Genomic DNA, 27,111 nt, shown 5'->3' with positions numbered 1-27,111 from the left:
TGCAGGTTTTTTTTTTGGGAACATGATGGGTGAGCAGACGGCAGCTGAAAGTGACACAGAGTGTGGCTGCTTCCTACATGGAATTGTTTGAGGGAAGTTGCAGCTCTGTAGTAACATTAGTGTGCTAAACTGCTGCTTTCCTGCCAACATGGACAATTAACATCGATTTCTTGTAAAAAACAAAAAAAAATAGGTAAACCACTACTGGATTTCAGCAAACATACACATACTTATATAATAAGAGCAGCACCAGTGCTAGGAATGTACTAGCCCCTGCTTCAGCAGCACCAGGTAGTAAAAGACTCTGAAAATTTCATTTTTTTTTTCCATTAACAGAGAAGATACAACCAGGTTGAGACATGTTAGAAAGACACTGCCTTTAAATAGCAGAAATCTGTTCAAGGGGTTTCTGTAACACCCCCTTTTCCTATGCACTGAATTTATGTATATATGCCTGAGCGAGATAAAAATAGGATTTTAGTGGCTTCCTGACCACAAATTACAAATATGTTGTTCCAGAAACCTACTTTTGTTCATCAAAGCTGTTTGCAGCACTTAACCGGGCAGGTGAGGGACTCTTGGGATGAGCCATCTGTCAAAACAAGAAAGGAGTCAGGTCTTGGAAGATGAACTTAGTGTTCAATTATAACTGAGGTAAAATACAGTGCAATTATTAACTGACGCCCTGAAAGAAAATCCCAAAAACAAAAGACATTAACCCTCAGATTTTTTTTTCTCCTGGAAACTGGAATTTAGGTAATACTCATCAGTGCTGCACTGTGGGGGAAAGAAAATCAGTAGGAACTTGTGTGGGTTTTAAAACCAGTTTATCATTCCAAAAAGAGACACATTTGACTTGCCTGAAATTTACGCCGTAGTGCCTGAGTCATTACTGGTGTCAGCCCAGTCCCACATTCTGTGTTTTCTTTACTATTTAGTGGAGTGCCTCCAGGACTTCTGAAAAGAAACAAGGGGAATTATGATTAGTTCTCTTTTTTTTGTTGTTGTTTTTGTTGTAGAAAAAACAAAGCAAGAGAAAAGAAAGGAATTTACCTTTGTATATTGACTTTCTTCAGATGTTTTCGAAGATCGAACTGATTTTTAGGAGGGGTACTGAAAGAAAAAAATGTTAAAATATTTTCCACCCTGTAAATACAGTGCATCACTGTGCAGAATAGAAAAATCTAATATGAAAGAAAGGAATCTTACGTCAAGGAGTTTGTAACAGGAGCTGGTAGCTTGGATTTAGGTCTCAGACTAACACTCTGTAAATCTGAGACTGTAATTAATGCCCTGCGTGTCTTCACTGGTGATTCTGCCTGAGGTGAGAAAAGAAATGTGGCAACAAACACAAATTTAGAAGGCCTCACTGATCTTACATCTACTCAATATTTATATGCTGAATTATTTTTGTGGTTTCTGTTTTTTCAAATCATTAAGATTTTCATGTGCCTTGGACAAAAAGAGGTTTATTTAAAAAACAAACCAACCCACCTTCTGCAAGCAAGATTTTAGCTGAGCAAAAGGAAGCCCAACATCTATTGATAACAAACAGACAAAAAGCTTCAAGAAAGCCTCACACCTTTAACATGAAATGAGAACTGTCCTGCATGCCAGATAAGGCTGGATTTGGACAGTTTCTTCATTTCAAATGCCCAGGTGCAGAATTAGAATGACTTAAAGCTCATTTCTGGGTATTTAGAAGAGAGGAATTATTAAAAAAAAATCTGCTAGAGGCTAAGACAAGTGTTGCAGGAAAGACATCAGTTCCAGGGTGGAGTTTGATATTCCACCATCCATTTATCCATGTGTCCTTGGTTTACCTTGCCCATCCTCAGGCTGCTGTTTGTTTTCTTCAGCTTAACATTCAGGAGATCCTTGAGGGTGATCTGCATGGGCCCATCTTTTTTTGGTGATGGTGCCTGAAAACAAAGGCAATTGGAAGTGAAATGAGGATGGGCAAGCAACTGAGCCTTCAGAAAGGCACACATCCCTCATGAAACTGGGTCCAAAGAACCCTGGTCTGAAAGGAAAAAAAAAAAAAAAACAGGCATGTTTTAGTCCCTACCAAAAGTGCTTTGGAGCCACTGCCCCTTTTGAGGAGGAGAGGTGCTGGAGGCAGTTTTGGTGGGGGCAGTGGTGGTGGAGGAGGTGGAGGAGGAGGAGGTGGTGGAGGGGGTGCAGATCCAGGCTGCAGCTGGACTGCAGGAGTTCTGGATGCTGATGTGGATGAATCCATCTGCACTTGTACAGGAGCACCCAGGACTGGTTTGTTACACCTTTGACAAAGAGAGTTTTCTGAAGGCAAAGCTGCAATCCCATTCATCTGAAAAAAATAAAAAAAAAATTAAAAAAAGAGAGTATTAAACCCAGTGGCAAAAGTAGATGGGATTTCAGAGAAATGAGATTCTGGCTCCAGTTGATCCAGAAATTTATAAAAATCCTCTTATGATGCTCACCAGCAAACCAGTTCCCTCTAGCTCTGAAGTAACCACAGGTTATTAGTGCTGAATGCAAAGAAGAGGTGAAAAAACTGTTCAGTGAGAAGCTCTTTAGAATTCAGTTTATCTGCACTGACCACAGCTCCTCACATGCTTCCACAAGCAACATTCCCCTGGGACTGAGACTGACCTGCAGTGTTCCTTGGAGTCTGGAAAGCTCAGCTTCCAACTTTTCCAGCTGCTCTCTGAATGTATTTAGCTCCTTTAGGTAGATTTGTGATGGAAATATGGTGTCTTTAACCATCTTAAAACACTAAGCATAAAAAGAAAACAGATAAGTATGCTCACCAAGTTATTTTTCCAGAGAGAGTGCTATGATTATTCCTGAAATTTCTATCACAAGGTCTTTGTACTGAAGTCAATGGAAAGGTACAACATGGAAATATAGAATATCACCAAATCTTTCCCTGGCAGGAAAACAAGGAGTGACTTTCTTAAATAAAACCAAAAAATCAAACCCCCAACACGAACCACCAACCAAGCCTTTACACTCATTGAAGAATTGTAATGTATAATTCACATTTAACCTGAAAAATTAATACAACCATTTCTACTGTGACTCCTGATGCCACTGCAAATCCTCCTGATACTGCAGTGAAAAGCCCCTAGAATTTCACATATTAATTTTATATCCTTAGTGACCTTGACAACCTTCTCATTCCTTACACAGTAAATGCAAAATGTACTTTAGATGTTTCAGGAGACGTAACAAAAGTTACAGCTTAGCTCTCAAACCTGACTTTATACCCCCCATCTGAGTGCTAAGAACAACCTCATGCACTGGCAAAAATAGAGAAGTAAAAAACTTACTTGTGCAACCGTGTTCTGGCACCAGCAGTACAAAAATGATGCTGTTGTTGTAAAGGGTTTTACCACATTTTTTACACTGGGCAAAGGTATTGACCAGAGTGAGGACAGATGGCTTGGGACAGATGATGTGTTCAGAGGAAGATCACCTGCTGACCTGAGACAGGCAGAATAAGGCCATAATTATTATAATTTCAGCCTTTAAAAAGGTTTATTGCCACCCAAATTACAAGTACTGGCAACAGTGGGTGACAGCAGTGTAAACATGAGCACAGAGACCAACAATATATTTATAATATATTTTTATCCAAACTGCTTTTCCCCACACATTAAAGTTAATGACAGAGTAGCAGAAAATACACAAGATTAAACACTTCCACAGCACCCATACACCAGGCTGGAGAAAGGCTTCCAAAACAATTCTGTCACCTGTTTCATGTCCCCCCAGAAAAAAAACAGAAAAGTTCCAACCAAGCCTCTTACCGTGGAGAAGGACAAAGTGTGTTCTCAGGGTTTGCAGCACTGCCCTTTTTTTTCAATACAAATTTAGCTCTGGCTCTCTGTTTTCGTCGGCGTTTCTTATACTTTGCCATTACTATATATATAAAATAAAAATAAAAAGAAGCCAGTTTTGAAGTTACCACATAGAAATTTACCCACTTTCACATGAGGACAGAGCTATCACCAAACAGGCTGGGAAGAATACAGACAGCACCTCAAAAATCCAGTCGTGTTATTCACAGTTGCCTTGCCAGAAGCATCACATACAACCGATAAAAAAAAAACACACCCTTCGTTTAAATTCCTGTGATCCACAAGCGAGAGGAAACCCACAGTGTGAAAAGGACCGTTCAACACGGGTTTTTTTTGACAGGTTTTCTTTAACCTGAAGTGGCAAAAGTGGCGTTTGGGGAAAATTGAGCAGAACGCAGGCACAAGACACGAAGACACCACGGAGCTTCCCTCACCCTCCCTGAGCCCCTCCCGCCTGGGTCAGCCCCGTTCTTTGCGGTGCCCACACCGAGGAGCGGCCAATCCCTCACGCACCCGAGCCCGGGGGAGGTGACACGGGCAAACGAGGGCCCGGGGGAGGTGACACGGGCAAACGAGGCCCCGGGGGAGGTGACACGGGCAAACGAGGGCCCGGGGGAGGTGACACGGGCAAACGAGGGCCCGGGGCGACCTTTTTTTTTTTTCCCTCCCCACCCCCTCTCAGCCGCCTCTCACCTCCCGCCCGGCGCCGCAGATTCAAACCTCACCCCGCGCAGCGCGCAGCCAATAGGAGCGCCGCTCTCTCCCGTCCCCCGACGGGCGGGACATGTTAGCCGCTCGCTGATTGGTCGCTGCACGGACCAAAGCTCGACGGGAGCGGCCAACGGCGAATCGCGGGCCCAGCGCTGCTCCGCCCCCTCTGGAAGCGCCCTGAGGCGATTCGCCTCGCCATTGGGTAAAGGGTTTTCAGCCCCGCCAATCAGAGGGATGCCCCTCGGCTAGGAAAGGCCAATGGGGTGGAGCGGTGGGGAAGCACCGTGGAGGGAAGCGGAGGGGGAGAGCGGCGCTGCCCGATCCCTTCAGAGAAGCCCCGCAGCGAATCGATCGCTCCCCTTCCCGCCAATCGCAGCGCTGCTTTCCCGACCTCCAGCCAATCCCCGCCTAGATCCCACTCTAGACCAATAGCATCGACCGGCGCTCCCCTCCTCAGCCAATCACCACCCGCAGCTTTTCTCCCAACCAATGGGTTTCCCCCTCCCTCGGAGCGGGTTTACATTCCTCCCCACCCAATAGCGAGCGCCCTCTGTCAGCAGCGGACCAATCGGAGGCGAGCAGCGAGTGACAGCTGCCCAATGGGAGCCGCCGACTCTCCCATCCTGCGGAGCGGTGCGGGGGGGGTGGGGGGGGGGTATCTCCCCGCCGCCGCCTGAGGAATGTCAACTATTCAACATGGAGACGGCGGTTACCAGGCTGGAGACCATGGTGAGTCCGGGCGGCGGCCGAGCTGAGGGAGGGCCGGGCCGGGAGTCGGGGGGTTGGCGGTGGGAACAGCTCGGAGGGCACAGAGCGGCCGCCTGAAGGAGGGAAAATGAGGGGGGGGGGGGGGGGGAGAAGGGGGGGTGTTCGGGCGCGGCTAAAAGGGGGGGGGGCGTGAGGGGAGAACGGCCGCTCTCCCGCGCCCGAACCGCGCCCGAACCCCATCCGGGCCCTTGAAGGGAGCCCGCGCGGCCCTGGACGGGGCGAACAGCGGTTCGGGTCAGGCGAGTTCGGTCGGGCCGGTCCATTCTGTTCCCCCCCCCCAGCACACACCACACACACCCCAGCCCTCCCCGAACGGGGCGGGGTTTGCTGGTGCCGCTCCATTCACCCCCTCAGCGCGGGGCAGGCCACGGCCATTTCCCTCTCACCTGAGGGAAGCGCGGGGCGGGAGGGAGAGGGGTGTGTGTGTGTGTGTGAGGCGGTTCCGTGCAGTCCGGGACACGTTCATCGCGATTCATTCAACGGGACCGTTGAGGGGCGCGGCCGAACCGGTCCGGTCCGACTCATTTCCCCGTTTGGGGGGTGATGAGGAGAAGGGGGGGGGCGCGGTGTGGAGAAGCGCGCTCTCGGACTGATCCATTTTGTGTCGGGATGGGGGGGTGAGGGTGGAGCTCGCACCTGGGCTGTCCCATTTTCCCCCGCGGGGGTGTCCGGACGGGATTTTTCCTTGGGGGTGATGAGGAGGGATGGATTCCCGCCGGGATGGGTTCCCGCCGGGATAGGGGGGGTTGTGGAGGATCTGCTGCTCGGGTTTCGCTTTTCCTCCTTTTTTTTCCTCTTCCTCCGCGGTGTTTGACTTCCTTTTAGCACTCTCTGGGACAGCCCCTGAGGGTAAGACCGAGTTACCTTGTGGAGTAGCCGCCTCTCTGCCGGTCCCTCTGCTCGGAAAAGCAAAAAGAAAAAGCAAACCCCCCCCCCCCAAACAAACCAAACAAACAAAAATTAAGAAAAAAAGTAAAGCAAACCTTAAAAAAGCCATTCTGGGGTTCATGTACTGGGAGGCACTGGGAAACTCTTGAAACAGCCACATTCTCTGTGGCATCCTTCAAATCTATGTCTTGGTTTTTGGTTCTGCATGATGAAACCTTGCTTATACTTTTTTTTTTTTTTTTTTTTTTTAGTTGAAGTGGGAATACTTGATGTGTGCAAATGCTTAATAAATAATAATTTCTATTCCTAACGTGGTCGTACTGACAAGAGTTCTCCAAAATGCAAAGCTCCTTTGCTTTTTGCTTGGAAACTTCCAGGAGTGTTTAGGGTTTTTTAATTTTAATTGTCCTACCAGCAGTGTTGGGCACCCCAACTGATAAACTATTGGTGTCCTCTTGGAAGAAAAAAGTACATTATTCAATATGGGGACAAGTGGTACTATGGGTATATCTTAGGGGTTTTTCCTCCTCAGGTAATCTTGGTTTAAAGCTCTCATTAAGAAATAAGTAAAAATGAGTTTAATAGTCTTCTAATTTTTATTTATACACAGCACCATCACCAAAGTGCAATATTCAGGAGAAATTAAGAGCAGGAGGAACAGTGGGAGAACATGAGATGTTGTATGTCCACATTAGCCCTTAACCTCATGAGTGCTAGACTTCCATTTTAACACACAAAACTGGTGTGCTGCTTAATCCACTCTGTTTAAACTTATTTAGTTTACTTTTACTTCCTTTGTTACTCTTTCTGTCCCTTTTCTCCAGCACAAGGTGCCCCTTAAAGGAGTAGAAAAAGTGGGCAAGTACGTTTGTTGTCTGAAAATTAATATCTGGCTCAAAGTTCTCTAAATTTGAGATTGTTCTGCAAATGCCTTTGTGACCTCTCCGAGTGACCTGCATCTCATTGCAAGTAAGACACTTGTGAGGGAATTTTTAAAGCTATGATATTACTTTTGTTGATAAAGAAATACCAACTTGAGTAAATAACAAAGTACTTCAGTGGAAAATCAGAGAATTCAAACATAAAGTAAATTAATTTAGTTAACTTTATGGTTTATTTATGTGTTTTATTGAAAGTCTTACTTTTAAAAGTTCACTGATTAGTAATTCTTGTTTGAGAAGATATAAATAATCAGAGAGGTTTTTCTGCCCCCTTGAAGTTAGCAGGAGCCTTTACAAACAGTAGAGAAAGAAGAAAATAGTGGGACTCTCTTTTATAATATACTTTATGAGTAGAAAAAAATTATTATTGCACAAATAATTTCAAGGTGGAGAGCTCGTTCTGGTCAGTTATCCACACAGATGGTGTGTGACAACTTCCAAAGGTTTTGAGATTATAATTTGATCTTTTGCCTCCTAATTACCCAAAAACATTTGGGTAATCATTTGAAACCAAGTTACACCTCAGACACTTTCACTTACTGATTTCCTTTATACAAACCTCATCCAAAAGTGCTGTATTTCTCTTTGTCACTGTCTAAATTAATCAGAATATGGACATTGGCAACTGTGTCTCACATCTCCCAGCTTTGTGTCTCTTGCTTTTCCTTCTGCTCATTGTTTCTTCTTCCTGGATTTCCTGTGAAGTCAGCTCTCTCCACAGAAGTGTGATAAAATAACACTTGGTGTTTCCCCAGAGGTTTTGATGTGTATTTCATGGAAAGCTTCCTTTAATTTCATGGGCAAACTAATTCATAGGAGCTTAAAAACAACAATGTGTATGAAAACACCAGGTAATCACTAGTTATGTGAGACTGTTACACTAAATACTCTAAGAGCAATTTAGTTAATTTCTCTCACTGTATTTTTTACATACTGGATCTACTTTTTTCTTTGAGTGGTGTCTGTCCAGTGCCCTTTTTATGTTGTACTACTAGTGATCATGCACAAAAAGCAGTGCAATGTTAAAAGGGCATTGGCCAGCAATACTATCTGCAGGTGTTTATTGTTGTCACAAGCCCAAAGTCCCTGTTAGATGTCTGAGACAAGAAGATGATTTGCAAATCAACTGTAAAATGGGGTTGTCACTCCTTGTCTTTGAGTTACTTGCCAAGGAGTTTAATCCATCATTTTGTTTTTAAGAATTTTCAGGCCTTCAGACCCTAAGAGTTCTCAAATTTTCACATGGAGTTACTGTTTTTGTGAAAAAGGATTCTATTTTTTGAGATTTATGAAATACACCTCCACTTTGATGGTCCTCTAACATCTGAGTGGTCACCCTGGGGGGTGCACCCACAATGCTGGGAAATGAGTGAGTGTTTAAGTGTATTTTAATGTGATTCAGCACCTGTAAATGAGAAGAATAAACTCCTGTGTCCAAAGGATGTTTCATGTGATGCAGTGTAAGTCTTAGAGCAGTTTAGAATCTTTGCTTGCTATGAGGCTAATTAAAAAATACATTTAGAAATGTCTTTTCCATTTTAAAAAGCACCAAAGTGTTTGAAACTTATTTTCTGACAGATCTATTAAGCATTTTGTTGGGGTTTTTTCCCCTCCTCTTTCCTCCCTTCTTGGTCAGTGGGGTGGAAGGGACTATGAATAATAAAAATAATGTTGAAATGGGCAAGTTCTTGCGTGTCTGGATCTGGATCAGGACTTGGTGAACACAAACCTTGTCCAGCTCCCCCTGATCCACAGAAACCACTGCCTGACTCAAACCACTGATTTTGCACCCTGATTACCTGTACAGAATTCTTGCTGCTAACGAATGCTCTGACTTTATTGCACTACTGTACTGTACAGCTAGCAGTGCAATAGTATTGTCAAAGCATCTGGAAGCAGAGGATGCAGCAGCCTCAAGCCTGGCCTCAGTTTCTGATAATTCTTCCAAGCCTGTGAGTAAATGGCAAATTTACATGTAAGAAACTGCATTTTCTGTGTGGTTGTTGTACAGCACTCATCAGAGGAATGGTCTGAACCTTTCACATGGGGCTGAGGTTTTTGCTGGGGAATGTTTCCTGAGCTACAGCAAGAAAGAAATATTTATAAATCAAAGGAAAATGGGTCATAATGGAGGAACACGTGTCAGTGCTCATAAACTTTTGGCTTTGAAATTGCTGATAATAAATTCTGTTTCTTTTAGAGTCAGTACACTTTCAGGAGAAAGCAGTGGTACTGAACTCTGTTCATATTTTCACTAAGCACTAATCTTTAAATTATGGATAAGCATTTGGCTTCACTTTCCATTTTTAATGTCTTGAATTATAGTAGTAGAGTGGGATTAGTGCCTTACTCTTGTTCTGTACATGTCAAGTTATCAGTATTGAGTATTTCAGGAGCAGACCTTCAGGGATGATTATGAAAACCACCCATATTAATTGTCTGTTGCCCAGTAATTAATATCAAATGGAGGAGTTGGAGAAAAAAAAAAAAAAAAAAATTTTTGGGGGGGGTTTCCTGCCCCTATAAATGAAAACCTAAAGGGGTTTCCTAGTGGAGGAGAACAGAAACTATTGAGCAGTTAGGAAAAATTCCTCATTAATTCTTTAAAATACAGAGTGTAATTAAAAAAGTCTTTTATTCTCATGTTTTATCATGACTGGTGTCTGGGGTAGATGTGGGAAGCAGTTTTGTTGGGCAGATGGGGAGTTATGGGAGTAATAGGTGAAACCTTTCCCTTTGATACACAGATGCTCAAGGTCTTTACTAGATTTATTTTCCTTTTCTTAAGCTCTGTAAAATTGCTGATGGTGTAAATATAGAAAAGCTCATATATTTTCAGTACCTCAGAAAGGGGATTTTAATTGTCTGGGAAGGTCTTGGATCAAACATTATTCCCTGAGGGCATCTGGAGTTCCAGATCCTCCAAGGCCATAATGGGAGTGACTGGATCCCAAGGCTGATGTTTAAAACACCAACACCCTTTTGGTTCCCAGGCCTGACTACAGGCTACACCCAAAGACACCTGAAGTTTGTCACCCCAACTGCCATTACAGCCCTGCCAGGTAGTGCTTTGGGGTACAGCTGACAAACAGAGCCTTATTTTGATCCTAAAAAGGGTTGTAATGGTTACTTTGGGGTTAAAAATAATAGATAGTGCAAACCAAGTGAAGTAAGTGACAAGCATTTCTAACTTGCTCTCATCATTGTCTCTTCTGTGACTGTAAAATTATCAAATTATTACATTAAGAAATTCAAGTGAACTGGGAAAACTGCCTTTCTTTAAAGCAGAAGTCCTTAATAGATACTAAAATTGCAGACTAAAATTAATTAAGTAACAACACTATCAGCAGACTGTTTTACAAGGCAATTAGGTAATTCTCTGGTGGCTTATTTATCCCAAGGAAATAAATGTGATGTCATCCATTTTATTAGCCATTTGTTGTTCTGGTTTATTGGGGAATAATAAAATGTATTCCAGGTATTACAAGCTACTGAGAGAATGTATTCTTAATCTAATTAATAAGAAAGTCTCTGTTGATGTGCTTGGATCCAGAAATTACTCATAATCTCTGCTGTGTAAGTAGCTGGGCATTGCAGTTTAACAGAACTTCTAAAGTTTGAAAAGTAACAAGCAAAGAAAAAGCTTTAAAAATGGATGGTAAATATGTTAGTGAAACACATTTAGTGAAACAGGAGAAAAAAAATAGCATCTGCACCAAGTGAAGATCAATTTTTAAATGATGCCTGTTCTTTTCTTACCTATTTGATGTGCTTCTTAAAAACTTTACCTTGAGAGGTTTGGCAATGCAAGGGAGAGGGAGGATAATCTAGGAAGAGATGGAAATGTTTTCATGCAGTTGGGGAGCTGCATGAAAAAGGTACTAAAAGGTACTAATTCCTGGGTATCTTGGGCTTGACAGATGGAAAGAGTAAACATTAATTCAGTTGTTATATGTGAGAGGGAAGTGGTGATGTTGTCTGCAAGTTGATTGCTTTTTATTTTTCAGGCTGGAAATTGGCAAACATTAGCTAATGGAATAGGTTGGAGGAATAGAAACTTACTTTTATAGTACATGAGTCTTGAAAGCAGGGACATCTGGCTTCTGCTTTCCTGAAATACAGGAAAGGCAAATGCTTGGGGTTTGTCTGCAGTTCTTGTTTTGTGAGACACTGTGGCTTAAATATTCAAACTTCAATATTTTAGTTCCAGAAGGCAGAATCCGATCTGGATTACATCCAACACAGGCTCCAGTTTGAAATAATGAAGAGTCTTCCTGAGAATCCAGCAGCAGAGGTAGGATTTTCAGATTAAGTTAAAGTACTTCATTGCATTTTGTAACAAGTTTGTAACTTTTCTTTAATCCTAGAATACACGTGGCTGTTTTTTCATCTAGTTGTTAGGTTTTTTCTTAAGACAATACAGTATTTCTTGCATCTTGTGTCAAGATAACTGGCCTCATATGGATCCAGTGCAGAAACCAACAAAGTCTCCTTGATTTCTTGGTACAGTGAGATTTTCCCAAGCTCTGCTTTGAGAAATGACAAGATAGTGTTAACACCTAAATTTAAGAGACAGATTCCAATCTAAGCTAAAAGGTACCCTTGCTCTGAGATTAAAGATAACCTTGCTTAATTAACAATTACCAAACTCAGATCTGGGGGAGAGAGGGGAGGAAGGCAATAAGTGGCATAAATATTTTATAAATAAATCCTTGTCTCCATGTATATTGTAACATATAGTGGAAAAAGAATCCTTTTAGTTAGAATTCTCTAATTTATTCTAATTCAGAAAAGCCACTAAAATTTGTCACCATGATAAATCCATGCTCCTGTTCTTGCTGTGGAACCACAGAGTTACAGTGTTTTGTTACACTATCATTTTTTTGCTTATGGGAAATTAAATAAATATATTAAATAAATAAAGGAGATGATCACAGCTTTCCATTGTAAAGAGTCATTTCATGTTGTGTTTTGGAGGCTCCAACACCTACACTTTTAATTGCTACGTGGCTCTATCAGTTTTCTCTTCTTAAACAGTTCAAATGTACTTTTAATTTCTGCACAGGAGAATCCAGTTGCTCTCTTGGAAGAACTCTCAGTGGTGAAATCTCGTTATAAAACATTATGTATGCAGCTGGAAAAAGTTTCCATAGAGCAGAGAGAATCCATGAAGAGCATCCGAGCTGCTCTAGAGAACACAATGAAGATGGTTCAGGTCTTACAGCAACAGACTGATCTTGAGGTAATATTTTCCTTTTCACCACTCAGGTGACTTTTTAAAGATTTAAAAAAAAAAATAATAAATTTATATTTCATAAATAAAAGATGAATTAAACTGTTATGGACAAATATAAGTCTTTAAGTGAAATATATTGAATAATTTCTTTCCTTTGAATCTTTTAGAGTCTTCATGTTAAAGTAATATTATGGTTGGATTTTTCAGAAATACTTTGCTTGTAAATTTGTTCCCATTTGAAGGAAAGCAGGAGTCTCCTGTTTGTTTCCATGAGAAAAGGGCTATGCAAACACTGAGTTCTTCTGTAAATATCATCACCCTAGGAACTGAAAGTATCAGAGTTGTCTGTGTTTGGTTTTTTTGTAGTGCTCACCTCTGTCAGAAGAAGAACAGGCTGCAGCTCAGCAGCTCACCTGCCAAACTGGGAAAGAGATGGAATCACCAGTGGAAGAGGTAATGAGGCCACAGAGTGTCAGTGTTCCAGAAACCAGAAATTCTGAGTAGCTTGGCTCTGTTTTTGTGACTTATTATCTCTCAAATGGAATTTTTTCAGAAATGGGACTAAAATTTCTAATAATCCTTCTCGTTTTTGTCGTGTCCTGATTGAGTTTGTTATTTGTTCCAATTAAATTGTCCACAAAGGAAAAATTTGTTTTGATGGAAGACTTTGTTCCCCTCATTTTTCAATTGGGATATGTTCAGCTTTCTTTTTGGAGATGCACTTGGTTGCTCTTGTGGATCTTGTTGTTCTGTTCTGCAAGAAGCCTTTGGGTGAGAGTGAAGAATGTGATTGATCAAACCCAAGTGTATCAAAAATGAGAGAAATTTAATTTCCTGTAAAATATTAAATAATTTTTGGACTAGGAGTAACAATACATATATTCTAACTGTAATGCAGTAGAACATAGATCCTCACTAGTGCTTGTTACAAAGTTAGATATTCTTCCATAGCTACTTAAAGCACAAACTTGGTGTATAATTACCTGCAAAGGTTTGGTCTGGGCCTCATATTAAGAGCAAAATATTAAAGAAGGCTAATAAAGTGTAATTATCTTATTATTTTTCTCACTGCCCACTACTCTTTTGTCAAAGGACACCTCACTTTCTGTCCCCTTATTGCCACAGTTGGTTTGCATGAAAGCTGCCAAGTATCTTTCAGCTTCTTTCACTCTTTGTTTGCAAATCTTCTGCCTTGATAAATGCTCTCAATTTCTGTCTTTCCACTGTTTAATTCTAAAGCATTTAGCTTACAGCTGGCATCAACTGAGCTCAGTGTACCATGCAGATGTATCCTACAGCTGCTGTGGCCACTTTAATCAGCATCAGGCCCTGGATTGTCTCTGGACATGTTTGGAAGATTTTTTTTGAAGAAGAATGGAAAGATGTCACAGAGGCCCTGGGATTTTTTCATCAGTGCTGTGTTTCTGGCTGAGGAGAGTTAGAACTGCCTTCAGCTTGTCAGGACTGTCAGCCTCTGAAGGTTGCTTGAGAAAAAGCCATCTTTTTCTTTTGGTTCATGTGCTTTCAGCTAGAGCCAAAATGGAAAGCAGAGGAGAAAGCTGAAGAGATTTATTCTGACTTCCATATGAATCCTGTGCCCACTTGATACTTGTTTTTATTTGAAACCAGGTTTGTTTAATGCCTATGATTTTGCTGTTGACTTCAGTGGCTGCAAGATCCTTGCTTATTCAATAGTGAAATGTGATTATTAATGCAGAAATTAAATTGTAAAAAAAAAATAATTTCTAAGCAAAATTCCAACAAGTCCTGAGATTCTCTCTGCTTTATTTTTAGACGTGTTGTTCAGGATCTACAGTCCCTAACTCTGCTGAAGGTAAGGTTGGGGTTTTTTTTGCCTTGACTGACCTCCCACACAAAGAGTCAGCCCCCAGGACCTTTCTGAATGGCACCAATCCTAAGATTTCCATCTCTAATATTGAACTCTCTGTGCTATTTGAACATACCAAGTCATTATTTAGAATTAAGCTGTTTTACCTTCTGAAAATTAAACTGTTTTAACTTCTGCTGACAAATAAGGTTTGTTTTACCCCTCATACATTAGGACCAAATCTCACAGTAAGCAGGGCTGAGGTGTAGATAGGGCTTCTGAGCTCTGTTATTTAAAATACCTGGAGCCCAAGATTCACAGTAAATTCACTGTTCTCACTGTCAAGCTCTAATAACTACTGATTCTATGTGAAGAAATAAATAGCTTCTATTTCTAATTTTTTAGAATTGCAGTTCAAACCATTGACTGAGGAAATACTTCTGACTGTCCCAAGGAGTATCAGGAGTACTGTTAAACTAACAGACCTGAATGATTTCTACAGGGAGTTATTTAACCACTTTGTTGTAAATAAGAACGGGTAAGACTTAATTGCAGTCATTTGTGGGAATTTTTTAAGCTGTAAAGAAATTCAGGCTTTTGAGAATAAACAAAAGCAGCTAGTTAACCATTGACTGTTATAAAAAGCCCACTAAATTTGAATAAAAAGGATTTGTATGATTTGCTATTTTTCCAAATTTAATGTCAGGTTCTTCTGAAACAGATTTTTTTCACTTTGGGGTCACTGTACAGATGTCCAAAACTGTCTGTTCAGGAAGATTTTGCTGACACATTAATTGGAATGTGGATCCAAGCTGGAAAAAAAGCCCCAGTGCTAAACCAAGAGCCCTGAACTATGCCCTGCCCGAGCCCTGACCCGTCTGGGATGTGTGTGATAGATTTCTTACAGGCTGATGTTAAAAATTAGAAAGTTTTAAACTCTTGTATCTCTTTAACCCTGAGGGTGGGTTAGCAAATGTTTGTTCAATGGCAGCCTGGATAAGCACGAGAATAACAGCACTCACAAAAATAATTCATTAAACAGTATGTGCTTTTTAGCCTTTTTTCTGCCAGACCTGATGCTCAATACCTTGTTTTGCTAAATAGTTTGGGTTTTGTCTTACAGGACAGCACTGAGTGTGTCGCAGATGAACAAGATGAACATGAAAGCCACTGACTCAAGAATACGAATCTTGAAAGAACTGAGTATTGTGGAACTTGACAAACAAGGAAATGTTAAATTAGTTGTGTAAATGGAAGCTCAGCCCATCCTCATTTGACACAAGCAATTTGGACATAGTTCCTGGATTCTTAACAAGCAAGTAGTTCCCTGGTGTCTAGGGCTTCTGAGTCCACTGTTGGAAAGCTGTTCATGTGTCTGTATACAAATTCTATGTATAATACTTAACGTTGTAGAGTTAAGCAGCACTGAGGTTGGTATTTTATCTTGGATATTTCTACGACTACAGTCGGTGCATTTTTGCAGAGCATTGTTAGCCACGTGGCACTTCCATATTCTTGCTTACATTCCTGGGTGGGTTTTTAAGACAAATAACCCAAGCCACTTAATTGTACCTACATTCCTGAATAAATGATGAAAGCTAAGGAGATGGGACCATGGATTTAGGACATTTGTGTATACATGAGTCCTGACCCTGGGCCCTGCCTGAACCCCTGAATCCAGTCCCTGACACTTTGCATTTTCCTCTGTGAAATGCCTTAATTTTTATACAGTTCAGTAAAGCTGTAGACTCACAGAGTATCTGTGGTTTGAAGGGACCTCTGGAGATTGTCCAGGCCAAGCCCCTGCTTAGAGCAGGACCAACTGCAGCAGTTTGCTCAGGGCTGTGTCCTGAAAAACTCCCAAAATAAAGACTCCACAGCCTGTTATATTTGATCACCCCCACATTAAGAAAAAAAAAGAGGGTTTTTTCCTTATGTGTAATGTTTTGATGGTTTTTCAGCCTAACTTGAGAGAGTAAAGTAGCTGAAATGTTATTCCTATGTCTTCTTGTGAAATACAACGCCTGTCAAAGGAGACAATTTTAAATTTAGTGGCTTTAGAAAGGGGAGGGCTGATTTCTGCCCTCATCAGTGAACGGGATTGGCGTGGAAATCCATCCCTGCAGGTGGATTTTGTTTAGCGCTGCCTTTCTCGCCTCTACTCCCGAAATCTGTCATCAGCACAGAGTTAACACCGAGTTTGAACCTTTCTGCCTCGGAGCCCAACAGTCGCAAATTCCGCTGAGAAAGCAGCAGCGTCTCTCGCACTATTTGCGCTCGGCGGCAGCGGGGCTGCCCGCGGAGGGAGCTTCCCCCTCAGCTGCCCTCCTTACACTTTGGAGCCGCCTTAACCCTTCGGAACCGGGCTGACAACCCTCGGTTCCCCTCAGCCGTAACCGAACCGCGCCGAACCGCTCCACTCCCCGAACCTGAGGCGGCGGCGGAGCTGGGCGGGTGTCAGTGCGCGTGCGCAGCGCGGTGCGGCGGTTAGACCCCTCCCCTCCCTCATCGCCTCAGCGGCCGCAGGGCGGGGTCAAGGAGGGAGGAGCCGCCCCGCTCCCCGCCAACATGGCCGGGGCCGGGGCGCAGCCTCCTCCCGGCAGCTTCTAAACCTTCCGCCGCGGTTTGGCGGTTGAGTCGCGGTAAGAAGAAGAGGGAGCAGGGGGGAAGTTTTATCCCCCCGCCTCTCCCGGAGGGAGCCGCCGCCGCCATGGACGAGCAGAGCGTGGAGGTGAGCGGCCGTTGGGCTCGCGCTGCCTGAGGGAGGCGGGAAGGGCGGTGAGGGGGCAGCGCTGCCTCCCCGGGCGCGCATCCCCTCAGGCCGCGGGGGAAAACGGGGTGGGGAGCGGCTGCAGCTTCTCCTCCACGGGGGATGGCGAGCCGTGGGGCCGGGCTCCCCGAGGGGAATCGGGAGCGGGGCGTCCTGAGATGTTTACGGGTGAGGGGAAGGCTGGCGGGTGGCGCCGGGGCCGCAGGAGGCTCGGCAGGTGCCCCTCCTTCCTCTGAGGGGAAAGAGGCCAAGTGGCACCGAGCTATGGGCGGAAAACAGATTGCAGCTCTGCGGTGGGCAGGGATGCGCACAGCAGGGAGCTTGGCTCGTTTGTGCGCTGAGGAGCTGGGTAGAGAGGAAACAGGATGTAAAGAGGTGGTATTTCTGGGTGGCACGCAGTTATTTTTCGTAGTCAGGGTTAGGAAATTAATTGGCGGATCATCAGAGGTGGCTGTTCTGGAGGTGGATGGAGAACTGGCTCTGACAGAACCCATCTTGGCCTGCCTGAAGGCACAGTTCTCTGTGCTGTCTGGCTGTAACCTGCACAGCTTGCTCCCATTGCTCTGGTCCGTATTAATAGCAGCCAAACAGCAGAGGAATTTAAAAGATATCGTGTGATAATTTCCTGTAAATGTATGTTTTGCATTTGAATGGTTTGCAACCATTAAAGAAGACACGAATGTTTGGGAAATAATGTGGTATCTGTAAATGGGCTGTATGCCTCATTTTTGTGCTGTTGTGTGTGATCTCAACTCTTTGGAGAAAAAGAATTAGTCTATTTCAGGAATCTTTCAAAGTTCCATAGGTAAAGCCAGAAAGGGGTCTAACTCCTGTGCAATACAGTCTGTAAAACTCCTTTATCAGTGAAAAATCTATCAACATGGAAAGAAAACATCACTTGACATTTTCAAAACACCATCCTTGTTTGGGGAATTGAGTCATGGCAACCCATTACAGAAGGAAAATGGTTCTCTCTTCAAATGGGAATAGTAAAAAAATAAATTGTTAAATTACATTTTTATTGCCCAGGGTTGCTTAAGTGAGGTATGAGAGTGTAGAAATTGACGAGTTAATTAATGATAGATCTTAAAAGAGCTTAAGTCTTATAAAACTGGAAAAAAATACACTAACCAGTTCAACCCCTCCTGTTAGCATTCTTTGTAATGCATACATGTACCTAACAGCTTTTGGAATTAATTTAGTGCTGATACAACGGAACTCAGTGGTTCAGAATCTGCAATTACAGCACAGTTTCTCCTGCTCAGTCTCATATGAACACAAACAACTCATAGGCCCACTCTGAAGAGATAAGCCAAGCAAATAAACTCTTCCTTGAAGAAGAATAATAGTGTTATACAGTGAGTGCTAAGGGCTGATTTAGTGTAGAAGAAGGTGAAGAAAAGGGCTGTGGCGTTTAACTTAACATATCTAGGAGTGAATTACTATTTGTAGCTGTTTGGAATGGGTCTGCATTGATGAAACCTGGCCCTCTGCCTGGAAAATAAGTGCATCTCTGATATGTTTGAAGTGTGTGGTTTAACAATAGTGATAATCTGCCCCTTGCAGAGCATTGCTGAAGTATTCCGATGTTTTATTTGTATGGAGAAATTGCGTGATGCACGTCTGTGTCCTCATTGTTCCAAGCTCTGCTGTTTCAGTTGTATTCGGGTGAGTTTGCTTATTCATAGTTTATTCTTGCAAATATATGGACTTTAAAACTGCTGATCTGATGAACATATTCATGCTTCTTTCTTGCCCCTTCCCTTGGAGTTCCAAGGATTTTTTTTTCTTGTTCCACGCTATTTATTTTTTCCTTCAAAATCTCTTCTGACTCCCTGAGGAAAAACTAGGCAGGACTGCATTCAGTATTGCTAATTATAGGCACTATCTGGAATAATTGCTTTTAAGAAACAGGCATATAATGATCCCTTCTTTAGCATCTATTGGGAGTCAGCAGTGCCTCTAGGGAAGACAGGAATCAAATCCATGCATTTGTCAGCATGGAACACTGGAACGTCATAGCATCACCTCTTGTCATCTTGGAGGTGTTTTAAAATGCTCACTAAATTAGAATGATAAAATCTTCCTCAAGGGAATCTGGTACAGCAGCATGTGAAGTACCTCAGTACGTGTTGGTGTAGTGGGAGAGGGTTCAGCTGAGGTTTTCAGACCTCAGCAGTATTTCCAGAAATTGGAACGTTGATCATTCACTTTGAAAGCTGTGACAAGAACTGTAGGTGAAGGATTTGCATTGCATATTAAGAATGTTGGGTGACATATGTTGCTGGGTGGTGAGAAATTATTCATGAGTCTTTAAATGTAGTAGTGAGCTGACAAATACAAGCCCTTCAGCTGCTGAGCTTTTTACACTTAGAAGTTGTAGTGGGCAGAGGAAGTTCTTTCCTCAGCTGCTTGTCTTTGGAGCTTTCTGGAAGAGAAACATTGAAAAGGTCCTTGTGGATTTGATCACTGAACTGCAGGTATCTAACTTGCATATGGATAGCTCAAGAGGGTGAAATAAGTTACCTTGGAGAATAATAATTTAGACTCTGACAAATATGATTGCTGTATCTTTTGTTTTCTTTTACTGAAATGTGCCCTTTATGAGAGCTTGCACCAGGTGTGTGCTTTCTGATGGAATATTTTTACGTCGAAATTCTCTGTATAATTTTAACTGAAGTGACTTTGATGTCTAAAGAAAAGTGGTTACTTTGTTACTGAGACCATACCAAAAAGAAGTAGCTCACAATTAATGATAGAAATGCTTGTTTGCAATTCTGGTTGTACAGTTTTAAAAAATGCTTTTCCTTTTTCCTTCCTAGCGCTGGCTGACTGAACAAAGAGCTCAGTGCCCTCATTGTAGGTAAGGTATTTTTAATATCAGAAATAAATTTCAGGATTTGGTTGTACTGCAGTGGGGATAGTTGAAAGATGGGAGTAATTGAAGGAGCAGTAAGAAATGAAATTATTTGCCTAGCATTATCCAGGAGCTTATAAAAAAATCTGGAAATAGTTCTTGGGCTCACCACATTGCTATTCTGTGTCATTGTGGGATGATTTGTTGTGCTTCCTGCCTACTCCCAACCTCCAAATTAGTAAATTGACTTAAAACAAAAAGTTCCTTTATTTTTTGATTTTTTTTTTTTTTTTTTTCCATGAAGTAACTAGTACAGCTTCAACTTTTTGCCGCTGAGTTTTCTGGTAGTGTAGAAATGATGAACTGAGTTATTTTCAATGCTATTTTGTAGCTCCTGGAGCTGGGTTCTTGCTCTGACCTTAGCAATGTTTCTTGCAGAGCCCCACTGCAGCTACGAGAGCTGGTGAACTGTCGTTGGGCAGAAGAGGTCACCCAGCAGCTCGATACACTTCAGCTCTGCAACCTCACAAAGCATGAAGAAAATGAAAAAGACAAGTAAATGGAGTCTTCTTAACATAAAATGTTTTGTCGTTTGCCTTAGATGAGAGAACTTTTAATTTCAGCTCATTATTCAAATCAGGGAACAAAGTGATAACTGTTACTTAAAAGCTGAATTTATTCAGTTCTTGCTAACTAAAAGTTGGGTGTTCATTTGTCTTACTTAATGGAACAAGAAAGTATTTGCCTAGAAAACTACTATTTCTAGTTTGACTCAATATAGTTAAAATGAAAGATGTGGGAAACATGAAGAGTAGTGATACTTAAGGCTTTTAGCCCTTCACGACCATACATCTGAAATAAATCTCTCAATGGTTTGCTTATTCAGCAGTCCAGTTAAAACTGTGGGTGCTGAGCTAGTATCTTGGCACACAAAAGCAGAGAAGCTGGTCTGAGAAGATGTCTTTCCCTTGTGAAAATATAATTAATAAACCCAGTTTGGGATCAAAGAAAATACATAAAGTCCCACGGAGAGCACTACTCTTGCTATATCTGTTATGTTACTGCTGTGCCTTCTCCTTCCTTGTCTTTGGAGCCTCTTGTATATTCTCATCCTGGGAGCAGCTGTAAGTACTTTCCCAGCAGGCTTTCCTGCTGAGATGTTTTCCAGTTACCAGTGCTGATATTTTTTAAGAAGTATTCTGGAGATTTGGAAGAGAAAAGTGTGAGAAGAAAAATTGAAAAATGGACAGGGACTAATTGTGTGTTCTATACCTCCCTCTTTCCTAAGTTTCTGAATCCTAATGGACTGGGAAGGGAGAGGGGTATATTTTAGGTCTGACCTGGTCTGTGCTCTGTTTCTTGGTTGAAACTGTGAAATTTTAAGAAATGGCAAAGATCAGACTTTTTTTTTTTGTCCAAAAAGCTTAGGAACCATTGTTTTGAGGTTACTTTAGATTACATATGGTTAGGATTTAGATGTGATGTATTGAGAATTCTGAGCTTGATTCATTGAGGATATTCTCTTATCTACTGGATAGAAATCAGATTTTAGTAACATACTTCCTCTCTCATCTCCATGAAATACTTTCTGAGAGAATACTAAGAGCAGCATCTATTTCACAAAAGGTTTTTACTGACTGTAAGTATTCTTGCAAAACTATGCTGATATTTTGTGCATTAAGTATAGGCTAGCAAAACAAGTTAAAATGCTAAATTGTGTTTGCAGAACATTCATAGCTATTTTCCCTCTATGATATGTGGTTTTTTTTTGTTTTTTTTTTTTGGTCTAGGTGTGAAAATCACCATGAAAAGCTCAGTGTTTTCTGCTGGACCTGTAAGAAGTGCATCTGCCACCAGTGTGCTCTTTGGGGAGGAATGGTAAGAAGAGGCTTGGTATGCACGTGGTCCATTACAATGAGATGCTGCAAGCAATATATTTTACAGCAGTTTGAAGAAATAGAAGTGCTGTGAAACTTTTTTTTTCATTGAATTGCTGTGCAAACACTATCTGTGCTCATAATTTAATGTGAATGCTGATTGTGAAAGGTGATGCCTTTGCTTAAAATTAGAGAAAAAAATTGAATATTTGCTGAAATGAGGTCAGAGTTACCTTCCTTGTTTTCAACTTCATGATGTGTTGGTGCTGAGAATTTTAAGCACAAAGGAAGAAGGCTTTCAAAGAGAACAAGATAACACATGGAACACTCTGCTGCCTTTGTTTGGGAAGGGTGGCTTAATAATAATAATAGAAATAACCTTTCTGTCGTTATTTGATTTGTGTGAGAACTGCACAGTGAATGAAGCAGTTTATTTTTGGAGGTCTGCTGAGCCTCCAAATAACTCTTGACAGGAAGCTTTGATGGTATGAAAGCCAAATGCATGACTTGTGAAAGGAAGTGAAAGACGCTCTTCCTACGTACAATCTGCTTTGGAACTTTTCCAAAAGGAATGATACAGTAGGAGGCTTTCTTCCCCTTTCTTTCTTCAATTTAATAGGAGTGGAATAATGTTAAAATGGGATGCTCTGTAATTCATTCCCTCCTCCTTTTTCTTTTTTTTTTTTTCTTTCTTTTTTTACTAGCACGGAGGACATACTTTTAAGCCACTGGCAGAAATCTATGAGCAACACGTCACAAAAGTAAATGAAGAAGTGGCAAAGCTGAGGAGAAGACTCATGGAACTCATCAGTTTGGTGCAAGAAGTGGTAAGAAATTGATCCAAGATATGAAATTTTCCTGTAGAATGCCATTGTTAAAGGATAACTGAAGTGGGCAGTGGAGATGATACAACACCATTTCATACACTCAGGATGTTTTCAGTACCTGTTCAGAAGCTGTTGCTTCTGTGCAGGTAATCAAGTTGTCCCACAGAGAGACATTTTTACTTTTTAATTATACTCTTTTTATACAATGTAAGAAAAGAAACACATTCTCAGCACTGGTTTTGCATTTGCCAGACAGGAGAAGATGCAGGTTAGCTAATGGGGAATTTTTTTTTTTTTTTTTTTTTTGGTCTATGCTATTTAAAAATAAGCTCTTCTAGCGCTTATTTCCTTTTGATAAAAAGCTACAAGTATGTCTGAGCCTACAGCATGGGCTCACATAGGTGTAAATTTTGTGTGCCCCCTTTTCCTGCTTTGAGGGTAAATGTGTCAGACATCCAAATATTGACATGTTCAGCTTTGTCAGTTTCAGTCTGAATTCCAGCAACTCATGTGCTTCTTCTGTTCTGGGAAGGACTGTTCTTGTGTTCTGCTGCATCTTCTTACTGTTACTGTCTTTGTGCAAAGAAATTAAAAGAAAATTTCCATATGTTTTTTGTCTTTGCTGTTATGGAGGTATTTTTTTTGCTCCATGCAGTGGTGGGTTAGCTCTGCTTCAGCTCAGATGTGATGTTATATCTAAAAACTTGAAACATTTTGTAAATGTTGTGAGGAGGATTGTGGCTCTCAGCTGCTAGGCAGAAGGGTGCAACTTAAATCAACTCTTGTTACTAAGAAGGTAACTTTGTGCTGCTCAAGTTACAGGAGAGAAACTGGCAGTTGTGTTTACAGGTTTTGGTACTGGTGAATCCCCAAATCTGTACTGAGAAAGTGCTTCAGCTTTACTGTTAACCTTTGGTCTCCCACCAGAGGGCATGCTTATGTATTCAGTAAAAGTCAAAGAACATTTTCAGCTGAGAGCAGGAATAGCCTGTAATGCAGCTCATCTAAAAACACATCCTGTTTTCTTATTCTAAACGTTTAAGCTTCAGTGAAAAAACAGGATTGGGGTTTGGTTTTTTTCCTCACCTATTTAAATAGGGTTGGAGAGGAATCTTGGGAGGCCTAGGTATCTCTGAGACCCAAGAGAGTGGAGTTGCCATATAAATGAGTAAAACATGCAGAAGTGTGAAGGGGTTTTTTTGGTGCTTGCTTTTTGTGCATGTTTTTTCCTGACCCCTCTTTCAGGAGAGGAACGTGGAGGCCGTGAGGAGCGCCAAGGACGAGCGAGTCAGGGAAATCAGGAATGCAGTGGAGATGATGATTGCCCGTTTAGACACTCAGCTGAAGAACAAGCTTATAACACTAATGGGTAGGCTATGAGTAGCAACAATGTAGTAACAGTATCTAAATACACTGAGAAAATTTTTTGCCCTGGAAGTATAACCCATTACACACTTCATGGTGTTAAGCAAGTTAAGTGCTGACAGAAAACTTTAACAAAAAGCTTTGCTGTTGGATTATGTAGTTACTGTGACACAGTGCTGAGTTGTTAGGTGTAACCTGGTTATGTTCAGATAGAAACTTCTTTATTGTCACTTGGAGAACATTGCCATCTCATTGGAATATATGTAGTACCTTGCACCTAAAAGGTACTGGATGGTACTTTTTTTTTTTTTTTTCATCCAAAAAAGCACCCCAGAACAACAGATGTGCCATTTCTGGGACACAGAATATTTCATTACTGTGTTAACCTCAAGTGAATTCTTCACTACAGCTCTAATTAAAAACACAGGCTTGCTTTTAAAATGTTTTCCCAGTCAACCTTGGTATATTTAGAAATCCTTTATCTTAGTAGGTTCTGGAGCAGTTTCCAGTTAAAAAAAAATAATTAAAAAGCCCTCCCTTTCTTAATATCCAGTGAGAGTGTCTTTTCTTTTTCTTTAAATGTGTTCTTTTCTTTAAACAGGTCAAAAGACATCACTTACTCAAGAAACTGAACTTCTGGAATCCCTGCTTCAAGAAGTAGAACATCAGGTGATTATGAAAATGGCTGAAATGTGTTACATAGACCCCTCCTCAGTCAACCTGGTTTCTACTAATGACACAAGGATTTTTTTTCCTTCCTTTTTTCCCCCCCTACAGTTACGATCCTGCAGTAAGAGCGAGTTGATATCCAAAAGTTCAGAGATCCTGATGATGTTCCAGCAGGTCCATCGGAAGCCTATGGCCTCGTTTGTCACTACTCCTGTCCCCCCAGACTTCACAAGGTAAATGTTACATTTCCTTTCTGTTGCAGCTTGAACTTGAAAGCCATTTTATAAAGGTTTGTTTTGCTTATTGAAAAATATTTGAAGTGTCTTAGAGGAGAGTACCTCTTTCCCATTTTACTATACCTCCTGTGTGCAAAGGGGAGTCATACTCCTAAGCTACATGAGCATCTGAAAATTATAAACTATTTAACTTACTCCTCTTAGTAACCTATGCTGCAAGTAGGCTTTTCTGTTCCAGCACAGCTTATTTTATGTCTGTAGTCCCTGCTGGGGACTCAGGACAAAGGGTTCCAGCTGACATTTTTTTTCTCTTCTACACACGTAGTTTACTGATTTGTCCTTTTTCTCTCATTATTGGGTTGTTCAGTATATAATTGCAGGGCTCTCATGAGATGCCTCTGTAGGTCACCTTAATTCAGAATATATGGTCAAAATCAGTTTAGCATAATTATTCATGAAGAGAATGCTGCTAGTGCTGGCTTCTGAGGAAGTCTGTGGAGAGTTCAGGCTATGTGGCTGAAAAGCAACTCAAAAAAAAAAATCAAAAGCAGGAGAAGTTTTAAAGGAATTCCTCAATTTTGTGTTTCCTGGCAAAAATCAGTTTGGTTTGCTTTTAAATGAAATCTAAAACTTTTTTCCTGACATCTTTTCTGAAAAGAATAATTAAATGCTTTTCTGAGGAGTGTTTAAATATGAACATTGATTTTTTTTGTGGCAGTTAACTCAAATAATTAGAGTTTTGTTCTTTCAGCCATGCAATAGTTTCATCCTTTCTAGAACAACCAAAGAGTCTTACATAAAAAATTCAATATATTTAGAGATTATTACCCATCACAGGTAAAAGAGTAAATACTTTTGGTTACACTTCCCTTTGTGACATATTTGTTTTATTGTGTGATGGAAAGGGACTGGGAAGAAGGCTTATGATTGGAATTTTGGGAAGCACTGAACCAGTGTAGTCCTAGTGAATTTCAGTGGCTCCAGTGACCTAAATCACTTAAATGCTTCTGAAGATTCCAAAAGTTGGGTTTTTTTTAATCTCATGTTATTTGACTATTTCCTCTTCCCCTCCTCAGTGAATTGGTTCCAGCCTATGACTCAACTACCTTTGTCTTGGAAAACTTCAGGTAAGAATGTATCTTAAATTACTGTGAATATTGGGAAGCTTTTTCTCATTCTTCTGTACATGAGTAGTATTCTTTAAACCATGGAGTAATCTCTCAATATGCATAGTATCCAGATAAAAACTGAGCTAAAAGAGTTCAGTTTAAAGATCTATTTTTTATGAGATTAAAAATGACCCCTGCTAAACTGCTGGTGAAAAAGCTTTTCCTTTATAAATACAAACTACTCATTTTTCAAAATGGATAATTTTGCAAGAAATACAAATATTTGTCTGAACACAACATTTTGCATGGGCTGCATCTGCTGCCACTTGCTCTGTGCAGCACAAAGGATGGCTCAGGAGTGTAAGAGTGCAAGTGCTTCTGCAGCTTTCTGTTTCATGGAGGTTTTTGCTTTGTCCCAACTGCAGATGTTTTTTTCTCCTCCTTTCTCAACAGTACGTTGCGTCAGCGAGCTGATCCTGTCTACAGTCCACCTCTTCAAGTGTCAGGACTCTGCTGGAGGTTAAAAGTTTATCCAGTGAGTTACATTTTTAACTCAAGTTGTTATCCCAAAACACTTAACCAGCATTCAGAAATTTCTCTAAGGAAAAACCAGTTAGTCTCTTCTTGTGTTGTCTATATAAAAGCTGAGTGAAGAGAATGTAATAAGGTTGTAGAGTTATCACCAGCCATTAGAATATTCCCCCTCTGCCTCCAGATATCCAGCCTGAACATTCTCACTCTAGTTGATCTGGTTAATTTAAAAGCAATAAAGGTGAATTTTACCAATATGCCATAGGAACTTTAATAGATATTTTTACCCTTTTTGTCTGAGTGGCTTTTGCAGACGTTTCTTGCAGAACTGAGGTGTAGAATAACTTGCTATGTGTATGACCAATGCTTACTTGGGAAGTTGGGAGGACAAAATATTAGGGGAATCTGTTTAATTTTGCTTCCAGTTCTCAGCTGCTGCCATTAAAACCTGGCCTTTCAGTGGGCTGAATATTCAGATTTCTGAAGCAATATATTGGTGTTGGAGTACAACAATATAAGCAATATATTGCTTATTGGAATACAACAAGGTGGGATTTTTCTACAGCCTGGTCAGTGCTTCCAAGAAGCTCTGGCTGCCACTACAGCTGTGCTGAGAGGAATGTGTTTAGTGCTGGAGTGCAAGTTTTGTTCCCTAG

At 41.2% G+C, this 27,111-nt stretch overlaps 3 protein-coding genes across 19 annotated transcripts in view; 2 read left to right on the top strand and 1 right to left on the bottom strand.

The window, feature by feature from the left end:
• Positions 1-16,209, top strand: part of SKA2 (spindle and kinetochore associated complex subunit 2) — a 33,673-nt gene extending 17,464 nt beyond the window's left edge. Inside the window, exons 1-7 of one of the 2 annotated variants that reach the window (XM_071765573.1) lie at positions 5,133-5,282; positions 11,355-11,444; positions 12,216-12,392; positions 12,753-12,839; positions 14,181-14,220; positions 14,620-14,752; positions 15,338-16,209. In XM_071765573.1, coding sequence (XP_071621674.1) covers positions 5,250-5,282; positions 11,355-11,444; positions 12,216-12,392; positions 12,753-12,839; positions 14,181-14,220; positions 14,620-14,752; positions 15,338-15,464 — 687 coding nt within the window. In that variant the 5' untranslated portion in view covers positions 5,133-5,249 and the 3' untranslated portion in view covers positions 15,465-16,209. Of the gene's footprint in view, positions 1-5,132; positions 5,283-11,354; positions 11,445-12,215; positions 12,393-12,752; positions 12,840-14,180; positions 14,221-14,619; positions 14,753-15,337 lie in introns of those variants that run through there. The other variant, XM_071765572.1, reaches the window with a different exon arrangement.
• Positions 296-4,550, bottom strand: PRR11 (proline rich 11). Of its 2 annotated transcripts, XM_071765570.1 has the most exons (10): positions 4,024-4,151; positions 3,792-3,903; positions 3,312-3,465; positions 2,632-2,754; positions 2,069-2,326; positions 1,824-1,922; positions 1,210-1,319; positions 1,054-1,113; positions 861-957; positions 296-592 (listed from the first exon to the last, which is right to left on the bottom strand). In XM_071765570.1, the coding sequence occupies exons 2-10, from the start codon at positions 3,899-3,901 to the stop codon at positions 524-526; spliced, it is 1,080 nt and encodes a 359-aa protein (XP_071621671.1). In that variant the 5' UTR covers positions 3,902-3,903; positions 4,024-4,151; the 3' UTR covers positions 296-523. The 2 variants fall into 2 exon arrangements, with proteins under 2 accessions (XP_071621671.1, XP_071621670.1); XM_071765569.1 differs by lacking the exon at positions 4,024-4,151 and adding an exon at positions 4,536-4,550 and having other exon boundaries at positions 296-957.
• A 497-nt stretch (positions 16,210-16,706) lies between the features above and the next one.
• TRIM37 (tripartite motif containing 37) overlaps positions 16,707-27,111 on the top strand; it is a 64,968-nt gene continuing 54,563 nt past the window's right edge. For 8 of the 15 annotated variants that reach the window (XR_011730184.1, XM_071765543.1, XM_071765541.1 and 5 more), the window contains exons 1-11: positions 16,708-16,945; positions 18,551-18,652; positions 19,807-19,847; positions 20,280-20,396; positions 21,632-21,719; positions 22,423-22,545; positions 23,791-23,914; positions 24,512-24,579; positions 24,688-24,812; positions 25,892-25,942; positions 26,378-26,459. Coding sequence is in view for 14 of the 15 variants with exons in the window: in XM_071765543.1 (XP_071621644.1) it covers positions 16,925-16,945; positions 18,551-18,652; positions 19,807-19,847; positions 20,280-20,396; positions 21,632-21,719; positions 22,423-22,545; positions 23,791-23,914; positions 24,512-24,579; positions 24,688-24,812; positions 25,892-25,942; positions 26,378-26,459 (942 nt within the window). In the remaining variant the exon portion in view is untranslated. Of the gene's footprint in view, positions 16,946-18,550; positions 18,653-19,806; positions 19,848-20,279; positions 20,397-21,631; positions 21,720-22,422; positions 22,546-23,790; positions 23,915-24,511; positions 24,580-24,687; positions 24,813-25,891; positions 25,943-26,377; positions 26,460-27,111 lie in introns of all 15 variants that reach the window. The other 7 variants (XM_071765553.1, XM_071765552.1, XM_071765550.1 and 4 more) reach the window with 3 other exon arrangements.

Source organism: Heliangelus exortis, chromosome 21 (assembly GCF_036169615.1).
Source record: "Heliangelus exortis chromosome 21, bHelExo1.hap1, whole genome shotgun sequence".
Taxonomy (NCBI): domain Eukaryota; kingdom Metazoa; phylum Chordata; class Aves; order Apodiformes; family Trochilidae; genus Heliangelus; species Heliangelus exortis.
Note: the sequence above shows the minus strand (reverse complement) of the source record. Positions and strands in the feature narration are given on the sequence as shown.

Excerpts from the sequence above, each read along its gene's own strand:
- PRR11 (XM_071765570.1), bottom strand. The coding sequence starts at position 3,901 with ATGGCAAAGTATAAGAAACGCCGACGAAAACAGAGAGCCAGAGCTAAA. Across the intron at positions 3,466-3,791 it reads ACACTTTGTCCTTCTCCACG|GTCAGCAGGTGATCTTCCTC; the intron begins GTAAGAGGCTTG and ends TGCCTGTCTCAG. Across the intron at positions 1,923-2,068 it reads GTGGCTCCAAAGCACTTTTG|GCACCATCACCAAAAAAAGA; the intron begins GTAGGGACTAAA and ends CTTTGTTTTCAG.